We start from the raw sequence: 12,064 nt of genomic DNA, 5'->3' as shown, positions 1-12,064 counted from the left end.
TAACCAAGGTCCTCAAAGTAAATATGAATATAGTACATTCTGTCAGGGTCACAGTAAGCTCCCTATTCACACAGCTCCATGTCTACCACAATTTCCTCAACAGCCAATCACCATTGCACTGAAATCCAGGGAAACCATAGCAACCCTGAGGCCTTGGATGTTAATGGCAGGGTCAATGGAACGAAAGAGAAAAGAGACGGAAGTCAAGTTTAAAGAAAAAAAACCCAACTGAATGTACGTGAGTGCCAAAACTGCTGCTGAGCTGTGGAGATTTGACAGTGAGTCTGTTGATGAACCTACTATGAGCTCAAAAAGACACTGTTTTAATAGCTCATTGGCTTAATGCAGCTCACAAAGTCTCTATGTAGTTTAAAATTTGACAGAATTGTCTGCCTGTGTCTCTCCCTCTCACTCCCTCAGTATGTCTGAGTTGGTGAGTCATGCCCATCTTGCTCACTCTGAGAGCAGGAGATTGGTGCCAGGTGCGTAAATGATAAAGTGTGATGTGTTTGTGATGTTTTAAGATTTGCTGTGTTTGCTCTATCTGTATTTACAGTGATTTGGTTTCCTTCACGGAGAGAGATGAAGTCTATGATAAAATTGTGTAAAGTACTTGTTCAGGGTTTTAACTTGGCGAGGGAACATCAGAAACTACAAGGGATAGGCATAATTACATGAATACCTGTTTTATATACTGTAACAGTCCAATACAACAGCACTCTGGAGCCTAAACTACAGCATTCAATGAAGCATTCAAAGCCACTGAAAACCTTTTTTTAAAAGCTTAAGTATTTCTTTATGACATTTAACACACATGACTAGGAAAATACGTATGTTAGCAGGGGAAAAAAACAAACAAAATATCAATTATCAAATTAATAAATTTAACACTCAGATGATTTGTTTCAAGGACTGTGTGAGTGTAGTCTGATCAGATTTGATTGACAGTGTTGGTGTCCTTGGCAACATAAGAAAAAACTCAAAAAGCTGAGTTCAGATTCGGATTCAAAATTTAGAATATTTTTTTAATTCTCATAGGTCCAAGAAGACCGTAAACAAAACACAAAGATTATGTTCGCATCATTTCCAATCTTACTATGTAGCGCACTACATTTGCTGTACGCCATTTTGTCAATACAAATTTTGAGTGAGTAAATTTATCGATTTAACAGCGCCCTCAAAAACAGAACGAAAAAAGATTTGTCTCCATGGCATGTACGCTGCTTTCTCACTATTAATTACTTATTAGGTGCACAAAATCTCTATTCACTGCGAGGGTGAGGGAGCAATGTCGGACATGCCCCAAATACAGATATCTCCATAATGAATAAACCAGAATGACTTTAGCTTTGGCAGATAATGGTGCGTTCATGTAGCGCTACAGTACTTTAATTAAGTGTGATTAAGAAAAAAGTTTTTCAGGGTCTTTAGACTTCACAAGGTAAAATTTATTACTGGGCTTTAGCACTAGATTGCAAAGGTGTTTCTGTTCTTGTGTGAACCCCTTATGCAAGTATATGATCAATACAAACCAGGATTTCTCAAAGTTTATCACTGTGGGCCCCTACCCTCAGACAAAACTGAGACAAACCTAAACTTGTTGATATTTTGGCACCATTGAAAGCATGCAATATTAACTATTAGTAGTTTCTGACTGCATTATATTCATGGATGTGCACACAGCACACTGGATTTCAAGAAAAGTTAAAATCGTGAGATTCTCAGGTTTTGGAGTTGTAACATGCGTCTTTTCCATTTTATCTCTAAGCAATGTTATTTGTGGTGGATATTATTCGAAATAATGGTTTCCTCAAAAAGTCTAAATCATACTGAATGTAGATTGTGAATGTAGTTTTGAGTTATGACTGAGAAAACACAGTTTTTGTCACAAATGGCAGCAATAAGTGGAGGGTTTTAAAGTACATAACTTTTTAATTAAAGCTACATAGCTTATTCACTGCCTCCTAAAGCATGGGAAACCGAATGCCGCGTGTTGAGTACTCAGTGCTTGATTCTATATTCATGTTTCTTTTCGCATTATTTCTGTTTTGTTGTTGCTCTTCTTTGCCTCCCAGCATGTGTTCATGCATGCACTGGGCTTTAACCTCCTCAGCAGTGAGTGAGAGAGGTTAAAATAAGAGAACAGTGGTTGTCACTGCTACGGAGGACACTCTCTCTCGCTCACACGTACGCACTGCACACAAGATAGAGACAGACGGACAGACAGGCTGACTGACTGTTTGACTAAGAAAGAGACCTCCAGGAACAACTTCCAGCTGTCATCCCTTACCCACAGCTGCAGTGGCCCAAAGAGAGCACACTGGTCTACATTAGAAAAACACTGACATAAACAGTACAGTAGTATACAGACTGTGCCTGTTTTAAGGTCGTATGATGGCAGTGACACATTTTGTAATACCACCATAGGATAAAATATTTTATATATATGTATATATTTTTAAATGCATCTCTTCTACATATGCGGACATGTATGCATGTGTATGAAGGCTTTGCATGTTTGTGTTTTAACCTGCAGTGAATCAGGGAAGAGGTGAGTGGTTTGAAGTGAATGTCCTTCCTGTTACAGTAACTTGAGGTCAGTCTCACACCTTCTGCAGCGTGCGACAGCAACTGGCCACAATTTGTTTATACTCTCAGAGGAATAATATTCTGACACCATCATTTTTTTGAGAAGAAGGTCACTCACCTGGTGCACACAGCCATGTCGAGGAATTAGAAACAAGCAAAGACCCATCGTGTAACTGAGTTGCGATTCACAAAATATTAACGTCTGTTTCTCCTTCCTTCCATATTTTGCTGAAGTAATTCAAAGACCTGTTTTGCAGTGTAATTAGATGAAATTTCTTTGTTTGTTCTCTAACTTAATGTGCGTGCAATATTTCCTTAGTTAATTATGTTGAGGAAGTGTTTGGGAAATTGCATCAATAGTACAAAAATGAAACACTGAACACTGAAAAATAAACTAGTTAGAACTAGAAATTGTTTTTGTTGTATGTTGATGTTGATGTGTGTGTGTGTGTGTGTGTGTGTGTGTGTGTGTGTGTGTGTGTGTGTGTGTGTGTGTGTGTGTGTGTGTGTGTGTGAAAGAGAGAGAGAGTCTAGTAAGTAACCTTTTCTTTCCCATTAATCTCTTGTCTTTGTTGTCTTGTTTTGCCTTGACCCAAAACCAAGGACCAGTCTAACTGAAAAACATGCACCGCACAGATTGTGTTAAGACTTTGATTCAAGCTCATTAATGTCTTTAAAACTGACTTTTTCAATGTGTTCACATCCCATTGTTCTGTTGTAAATAAAAACTAGGTTTATTTTGCTATTATGAATTTTATGACATGACAAAGAAGAAGAGAAAGAATGAGTCCTCCTTATTCTTTTTATGAAAAACTGCATTTGCCATATGTTGTAGAAGCTGAGACTTTTAAGTACCAAGACATTTCAGAGAGTGTGTGTAGGCTCAGATCAGGCCAGCAGTATGGTAAGAGTGCAGCCAGGTGTAGGCTGACTAATCAAGCGTTGAGAGAGGGATGAGAATTGAGTCTAGGCCATTTCTCACTTCTAAGAGGACCATGGATCATTTCTTTGCAATCCCTTTGTGGGCACAAAAAGGCATCAGTCAGTGGAGAAACTGTGACAGAATTGCTGTGGCCTGCCACCTGACCAACACCTTTTTACTGCTGGAGACTTCATTAACAGATATGGATCTTGAGGCTCAAGGACTTGTTCCCAACAAACCCTTAGAACGCCAGCCACAGAGCTTTATCCCAGACCCTTTCCTGTTGTCTCTCTGCAGATTCTATCAAGCTGGAGTGAGACAAACTATATAGAGGCAGCTAAGCTATTCTTTTCACCTCTTCCATCCCCTGCCATCATGGATAGCATGAGCCGCTGACACACTGCGTGCTTCAAAAAGATGCATCGCGTCTTTGGCCGAAGCTTTACCCGTAACCCTTTGGCTGAAAATCAATAGGAGGGGAGGAAAAAAAAACAGGTGGGCATTAGTGAGCATGCTCCAAAGGACTATGCAAATCTGTGACAGTTGCTGTGCCAAACAGATAACAGGAGAAAGAGAACGATTGAGAGGGGGGCGAGAGTAAGAGGCTGACTTAAAACGCAACCTATCTGTGCTATATTGAGGGGGTTTCAGTCAATGATTTTAAGTCAATTAGTAAGTGATAAAAGGGAGGGGGGGGGCAGAGAAAAGGGAGACGGCAGCAGTTATGACAAGACATCTTCACAGCTCATTTGCAACAAGGCAACATACAGCCAAATCCAAAGCATATGACTGACTCAGCTGCCGGAGATAAGACAGCAGCCACCCCAGAGAAAAGATTTATATTAACCCTACTGATGTTGTCAGCAAAGGACTATTGTCTGGGCCTTTGTTTTCAGCAGTTAATACAATGGCCATTCCACTCCAGCCCTCAGCCACTTCACCCTTGACACTGGCGCAGCAAACTTGAATCGACTGACTGGTTGATAGCATTATGTTAATTCCCGACCTGCCTCCCCCCTTTAGCTGTTTAAACTGAAGAGGAGGAGGAGGAGGAGGAAGCAAGAAGAAGAAGAAAGGAAGTAGTTGTCAGTGTTTCTGTATGTGGCTGGTTACCAGGCACAGTAAAGGTCTATACAAACAGCCAACATCCTCTTATGAAGCCTCTAGCATGTCCAGAGCCACGCTGTGCTGTGGAAATAATAAAAGTCTGCTCTTTATCAACCCACACATACTGTAACAACCAAGAACATTCTGTTTTGTCAAAGCAAAGAAACGGCATCACATTCTGGCGGTGACTGAATATTCAGCAGTGTATCACGCTCGTATTTTCTTGAAGAAAATGAAGAAACACTTGACATAGTCTTAGGAGTTCCATCTGCTTGTTGAGGCCCACCTGCACTCGCACGCTGCCAGGTGTGCTGGCAGAAAACACTAACACCTCTCCATCCATCCATTCAGAGCTGAGGAAACCTCCAAAATGAAATTATCATTGTGGGCATTTCCTTTATGTCTGCAATATGCTGCATGCCTTAATTTGTTTATACTGTGTGGACAGTACATCCTATTTAAACAATACATGTATTTCAAAAATTAAACAAACTCCTGAGAAAACTGACTCCCACTCAACCTGTATTCCAGACTGTTACATAATCGCTGTCCCTGTTTTGTTTTACTGCACCAGAGGAGAACCTACTGTAACGCCGTCATCTTATTGTGAATGTCAGAGAAAATTGGTATATATGAAAGCATAATGCCAGTCGGTGTCACACAGCCGATCACTAACCATCTCTTGATGATACAGGAAGTCTAGCCAGGAGGTTTTAAATGAAGCCTTGGTGTTCCTGTCAACCCACCATCCACTATAATTATCACGGGGGTCATTCTCTAATTTCCTCTTTATCCCCAAATAGCAGGCGCATCAGCAGGAGCGCTGTTGTATTGCAACGCGAACATTTTAAATGACCAGTGACCTGGAATAGCTTTTGTGAAAAGCAGTAAAACAAAAAAAGGAGGACTGGTGAATGATTGTATGAAGGGCAACAGCATAAGGTCATAGGTAAGGCGTTTCAGTCACCACAGCAGAGACTAGGTACGCCTATTTATGGTAGCTGGCCTTTTAACTGCATGACGTCAAGATAATTCAGATTGTTCAGAAATGCACTGACACAGAGAGCATCTGCAATAAATAAATAAATAAATGAATAAAAATCAGTTGTTAGGTGATATATTTAGATTGCATTCTAGAAGTACTTGCTTTGCTGAAGTACACTTATTTTGTATCTCATATCATGATGAACCACTTACAACTGTTTTTCATCTTATTAAAAACACTGTTTTTTTTTTTTCACTTGATGAATGTCAGATTCAGAGAGGAACTATAACCTGCAGTTGAGCGTATAAGGAAAAGAAACCCACAAACTGTAGAACTGTGGGATACATGTATTTTTCCCCTTCACAGTCACTGAGAAATCAATGTTAAGAACTAAGCTGAGGCATCAAAGACCAACAGCCTATCTGACCTGCATAGAGCCCCACTGTGGGGTATAATGCAGCATTGTACACCAGTTACTTAAAGACCCATTCATGCAGACACTAAGTAAATGCATAGGACCGTAAGATGGGGGGTTTGGGGTAAGATACGATTTACAATACTGCCTCCAGCCTTTACGGTTAAACAACTTACACACATACGGAAATATATTCAGAGAGAAGAAAAAACAATCAGATGAAAATGTTTCTGATTAGAGAAATACAAACCAAAGGTTTTTATTTTTCATAGCCTCCTTTGTCTCTCCATAAAAATAGTGTAGCTCAAAATAAACTGTTAAAAGAAAAAGAAAATCAAAGTCATGTTTCAATGTAGTCCATGGAAAAGCCCCAGTATCAGACATTCATTTTGTTTCACTTCAATCCTCTGTTTTTTTTCCCCTCTAAAAGCAGAACGGTCAGCAAAGCCCTGTATCACTGCACCACATGTCTGTTCCTTTGAAAAATTAGCATCGGAATGAGCCCTTGCAGAGACAAGTCAGGCAACTGCTGTAATGCATTACTAAATTAGCCCTAAACACTACACAAGCCATTAAGAAGCATGTCAAAACCTAAGGGAAAAGAAATAATACAAAATGCAACCAATAACAGAACAAAGTATTTGCAACAGCTGTTATTAGCCTGCACTTCATCTTTGCCAGTTGGACCAGTGGGGAATCATGTGCACACTAAATAAACATGTTTAGATACGCTACAACTAAGAAGCACTGGCACTGTCAAATAAACGCAGCTTAGCTCCAGCAAACAGAGGGTTAAACCTTAGCTGCAGAAATTCACTGCAGTCCAAAAGCATTTGGCTGATAGCTACTGAACAGCACATTCTATCTGTGCCATTACGTTGCTATCCTTGAACAAATATTTCTATCTATCTAGATTTTGCTTGTGTGTCTTTTTGTGTTCTTTAGTCTGGAAATACCATTTTATTGCATATAATATTTGGCACAGTAAAAACTGGAGCTTACATTTGGGGCTGTATTTAGAAACTGTTGCCTGTATAAAGAGTTTTTTTTTTTTTTTTACTGCATCCTAAATATGATCAAAAAAAACAAACTAAATGCCTCTTTTCCTACAGTAGACAGTACCACCTTCTATTCCCAGTCGCAAAAGCAATTCATTATCTTTGTCTTTTTTTTTTTAAATAGAAGTCACCAGTTATTAGAAAATAGTTTCAAATTATTTTCTTTTCTAATATAATCTGCATGTCTCACCACTTCCTGACAGTAGTTTCATTTATATATATTTGTATTTTTTCATATTTATATACTTATGTATAGGCATGTACAAGAAACAAAAAACTGTCTCTGTTTTGCACATCTGTACAAAAGAAAGTTACCGTTTTGTTCTTTGTGCATTCTATTGCATGGAGTCATGAGCAGACAGGTGGAGAGGACAGGTTGGAGCAGAGTCAGAGATAGATCCACAGAGAGCATTACTCAGATTTGGGTCTCTTGAACCTTCTCCTTGCCGTGAGTAGTCTTAATGACGTAGGGATCAGCAATGGTGCTGATGTGGCTGTGGTGCTGTCTGACTGAGCGGTGAAGAGAGTTGTTCTGGGTCCAGTGGGCTCCGTAGCCCCCTTGGCGGGATGAGGAGGAGGAGGACACATACCCAGGCTTAAAGGTGTTGCTGTTGTGTTCCACTAATGTAGGCAGTACCAACCCTGTGTCATCAGAGCCACTAGATCCGGAGGTGGGCGGTGGAACGGGAGGAACTTCTTCCTCCATCTGTATGATTTCTACGGTCCTGGCTGCAGCCACCGTGCTCCTCTGTTGATGGCGCTTACGCAACTTATAGAACGCTATCAACATGGCAGCTGCCAGCAAGGTAACAGCAACAAAACAGCCAATGATGATTTTGGTGGTTTTCATCACCTCATCCAGGCTGGCGGCTGGCCCACTAGGGACTCTGGCAGTGGGAATTGACACCTGCCTTGGAGTCTGAGTATTTTGGAACAGCACAGTTGGTGTGGAGATGAAGACAGGCTGAAAGACAGAGGGCGAGGCAGGGACAGTGGGCTTGGGTTTAGGGGTCTCCTCCACTGTGGGCTCCAAAAATTCCACTGTTACGGTGGTAAAGTAGGACAGATTAGATGTGTTGAGTTCGGCATTGCTGACGTTTAGGTAGGCCGAGGCATTGGAATTTCCTGCCATGTTGCTCACCATGCACGTGTAGACCCCTGTGTCTGATGGGAGAACGTTGGAGAAATTGAGCGTCCCATCATTAAGGACAGATATCCGTGGGTGAGCTGAGCCGTGGGTCAATACAGTCCCATTAGGGAGAAGCCATCGGACTGAGCTCATGGCAGCTGTGCGACACTTCAGTTCGGCCACCCTCGCTGCGGAGATGTTCAGATCTCTGGGAGCATCGAGTATGAATGGTGCTGAACACTGAAAGGTGGTCTGATCAACTTCCACCAGGTATCGTCCTCTCATGTGAACCGGGGTGTGGCAGCGTCCACAGCAGGTGGAATTTGTGGGAATGTATTCTCTGAGCCACCAGGAGAGCCACACTACATCACAGTCACATCGCCACGGGTTGTGGTGCAGGTGTAGCTCCACCAAGTACTGCAGAGGGGTGAAGAGGTTATGGGGGAGGGACGACAGGTTATTATGGGCTAAATTCAGCTCCACCAAGGCTGTGATGTCATCAAATGCATTCCTCTCGATGGTTGTGATGGCAGAGTTCATAATCCACAGTTTACGTAAATTCTTGAGCCCACGGAAAGCCCCAGGCTTCAGCTCAGGGAAAACATTCTCTGATATTTCTAGCTCCTCCAATCCCACCAGAGGTGAAAGGTGAGGAAACTCCTTCAGGTTGCACATCCCCAAGTTGAGGTACTTGAGGTTCTGAAGGCCCTCGAATGCCCCATCAGAAATGTACTCCAATTTCCTCAGCTCTCCCAGGTCCAGTCTCATGAGCGAGGGGACACGGTTGAAGGCATAGGAGGGGATGCTCTCAATGGGATTGTTTCTAAGCCACAACTCTCTCAACTTTGACAGGTACTCAAAAGCTCCACTAGGTATGACCGTAAGTCTGTTGTCGAACAGCTCCAGGGTATTCAGGCTGGTCAGACCATTGAAGGCCCCCACTTCAATCTGCCTGATAGCATTTCTGCCCAGCTGCAGCACCTCCAGGTGATGCAGGTGTCTGAAGGTATCTGCCTGTATGGTCTCTATGCTGTTTTCCATCAGATTCAGGTACCTGGTGTTGGCTGGGATGTTCGGAGGAACCCTAACCAGGCCTCTGCGGGTACACACCACCTTGCTGAGCTGGTTAGTGCAGGAGCACACACCTGGACAGTTCTGGGGGTAAGCCGAGCCCAACGCAGGGCCTGTGGACTGGCACATACTGAGAGCAGGCACCATGAGAGAGAGCACGGCGAGCAGGGCTGCGTTCCAGGTAGGCTGCACACTAACCTGGCCCAGAGGACTCATGGTGTGGAGGGCTCATTATTTTGCATGGTGGGGGGAGACGGCACACACCAGAGGACAGACCACCCTAGCCTGGCTGGAGCAGCTCAAGGCTCCCAAGTTCCATCGACAGTGCAGGGAAATGCTACATCAAATTGATGTGTGAGAGAGAGAAGGGGGAAAAAAAGAGAGACAGAGGGTGAGAGAGTGAGAGATTAATACAAGAGAAGTAGCAGAGGAAAAGCAGTGCAGCACCGTAAGAAAAAGGCTGAAAAACAAGATCAGTGACGTACCTCATTAGTTTGAAAGTGATCCTTTTTTTCTCTTCCCAAATGTTAAAAGCAACAGTCATGCATCACGTTGATTTATAATTCCTTTCCATGGAAAGACATGGGATAGATGTTTTCTTGTTCTTCCTTTTGGAAAAAGTGAGGTGGCCCTCTATTAGCCAAGGGTACAAAATGGCTCCTGGTATTAAAGACTGAGAGCAGCATGGAAAACACTCACAGGCAGAGGTAAGGCCATGAAGGCTTGGCAGGTGCCTGGATCCCTTCTGCCCCCACTAACTGCCCCCCTGCCAGGCTGCAGACTCCAAAATGCAGCTCCACTGTGGATAAATCACAATGATCCATAACGCAGTTAAGGACGACAGAGGAGGAGAGAAGAAGTGACCAACTGAAATAAATAAAAATCCAGTTCTGTCGGCTCCTGATTACATGTGTTGGCTCGTCGGCTGGTCGCTTGTTTGGTGGAGAGACCTCCCTCACTGTGACTTTGCCAAGGGCTAGTTGGTCGCTGATTAGCCCTGTTGTGACAGGGACTGAGAGACAGAAAAAGGCTAAAGAACTCCCGGCACAGTCATCCCCCTCTCCTCTCCTCTTCTGTGTTCCTCTTGCTTCCTCCCAACGTTGGGCTGGCCGTGGTCAGAGCAGCTGCAGGCTGCCGTGTGCACAGTTAGCAGTAATCCGTCTATTCCTCCCGGGGGGCGGGGGGGTTGGGGGTGGTGGGAGAGATGGTGGCGCTGGGTGGGGGGCGGAGAAGGGGATGCGCTGCACTGTTGGAGCTTCGCAAAAGACTGTCGGAAGAGAGAGAGCACTCTTGTCCTCTTCTGCAATGAGAGAAAAGAGAGGATGACGCTGGGAGGATGTGTGTGGAAGTGGGCTCCGTATCTGTATCCATAAACAGAGAAAGGTATTGAGGATTCTTCTCTCCGCTCGCTGTTTGTCCCCTGGGCTCTCTCCTACAGTGTTCTTCTGCTTGCTTATTTGTTAGTTTTCCTCCAGGGCTGAGGTAGTAAGTTGTGGCAGTTAGCCATGTGTGTGGCTGTCAGACTTGCGGCTGGCTGGTGGACTACTGCAGTAGCCAGAGTAGAACAGAGAGAGAGAGAGAGAGAGGGGGGGGGGAGAGAGTGAAAGAGAGACTGAAAGAGAGAGAGACTGAGCGAGAAGGAGAGGGAGAACCACTGACAGATCAAGAGCAAGAGAAAGATAGAGTGCGTGAAGGAGAGAGTGTGTGTGAGAGAGAGAGATGGAGAGGAGGAGGCACGCGAGCACTCAAACAGGCAGCCCACCGTCACAGAAGCAGCAGGAGCAGCATTCTAATCCACATCTCCTCTTCTTGCTTATTCTCCAATCTCTCTCTTTTCTCTATTCCCCCCTGCGATGTGTGTCGGTGTTGCAGGCAGCTAAGATGCTCCCTCTGCCCCCTCCCTTTGTCCTTCAGTGGGAACGTGAATGTACTGCTGACGCACTCCTCTCAGCTGCTCAGCCAGCCTCAGAGCAGTGCATTGGTTTGATGCAGTGTTCCTGTGTATTAACACATTCAACCTCCCCTCCTCCCCTATCCCTCCTTCTCCCTCCCCTCACTGTAACTATCTTCTCCTCTTTCTCTCGCTCCTTCCGTCCGTTTCTCACGTGTTTCCGTCCCTCGCCTTCTTTCTTGACTCTCGCTCTCTAGATCGCTTCACCTGGGTTGATCTTCCCCTCTTTCATGCTGTCTGTTGCCACGCCACTGCCCCCCACCAACACAACCATTTAAAATTGTTAAAATCAAAAAAGGCTCCCATTACAATGTATCCTACACAGACAAGAGGTCAGACTTTCTACTCCAACTCCAGAGTGGTTTTGCGTTCTCTCTCTCTCGCTCTCTGTCTCGTGAGCGCAGCAGTGCGCCTGTGCTTTCCAGTGAAGACGCGGCTCGCTGCTATTCCTCACCTCTTGTAAGGCACAGTTTGGTGAGTGTTTCCCTCATGTATTATTACCATAGGGAACAAACACACAGAGTTGTTTGCTTTTCTTATTTTTGTCAGTTGTAGAGGATTTACTATATGTGTGTGCGCATGTGTGTGTGTTTTGGAGTTTGGGGGGGGGGGGGCTGCAGGTGGCGGTGGGGGGTGGGGTAGGGGGTCGGGGGTCCGTGACATCATAGAGGAGTGAAATGCTGACTCTGCTTCTCTGTGTCTGCTGGGTAGTCTTCTATTCAGGGAGGAGAACGATGAAAGAGCTTGCACACAGTTATCTCTTAGAAAGATGAGAGAGAAAAGACGGCAAGATAGAGGAAAGGAGACGTACCGAGAGAGTGGGGGAGAGAGATGGGG

The 12,064-nt window shown here is 44.1% G+C and overlaps 1 protein-coding gene across 1 annotated transcript; it reads right to left on the bottom strand.

Moving 5' to 3' along the window:
- Positions 1-7,491: 7,491 nt before the first annotated feature.
- On the bottom strand, positions 7,492-9,492 carry lrrc4.2 (leucine rich repeat containing 4.2). The gene has a single exon (XM_041038648.1). The coding sequence runs from the start codon at positions 9,490-9,492 to the stop codon at positions 7,492-7,494; it is 2,001 nt and encodes a 666-aa protein (XP_040894582.1).
- Between the last annotated feature and the right edge of the window lie 2,572 nt (positions 9,493-12,064).

The sequence above is a fragment of the Toxotes jaculatrix genome, chromosome 5 (assembly GCF_017976425.1).
Source record: "Toxotes jaculatrix isolate fToxJac2 chromosome 5, fToxJac2.pri, whole genome shotgun sequence".
Taxonomy (NCBI): domain Eukaryota; kingdom Metazoa; phylum Chordata; class Actinopteri; family Toxotidae; genus Toxotes; species Toxotes jaculatrix.
This window is presented reverse-complemented; position numbering and strand designations above follow the sequence as displayed.

Coding starts and splice junctions, on each gene's coding strand:
- lrrc4.2 (XM_041038648.1), bottom strand. CDS start 9,492: ATGAGTCCTCTGGGCCAGGTTAGTGTGCAGCCTACCTGGAACGCAGCC.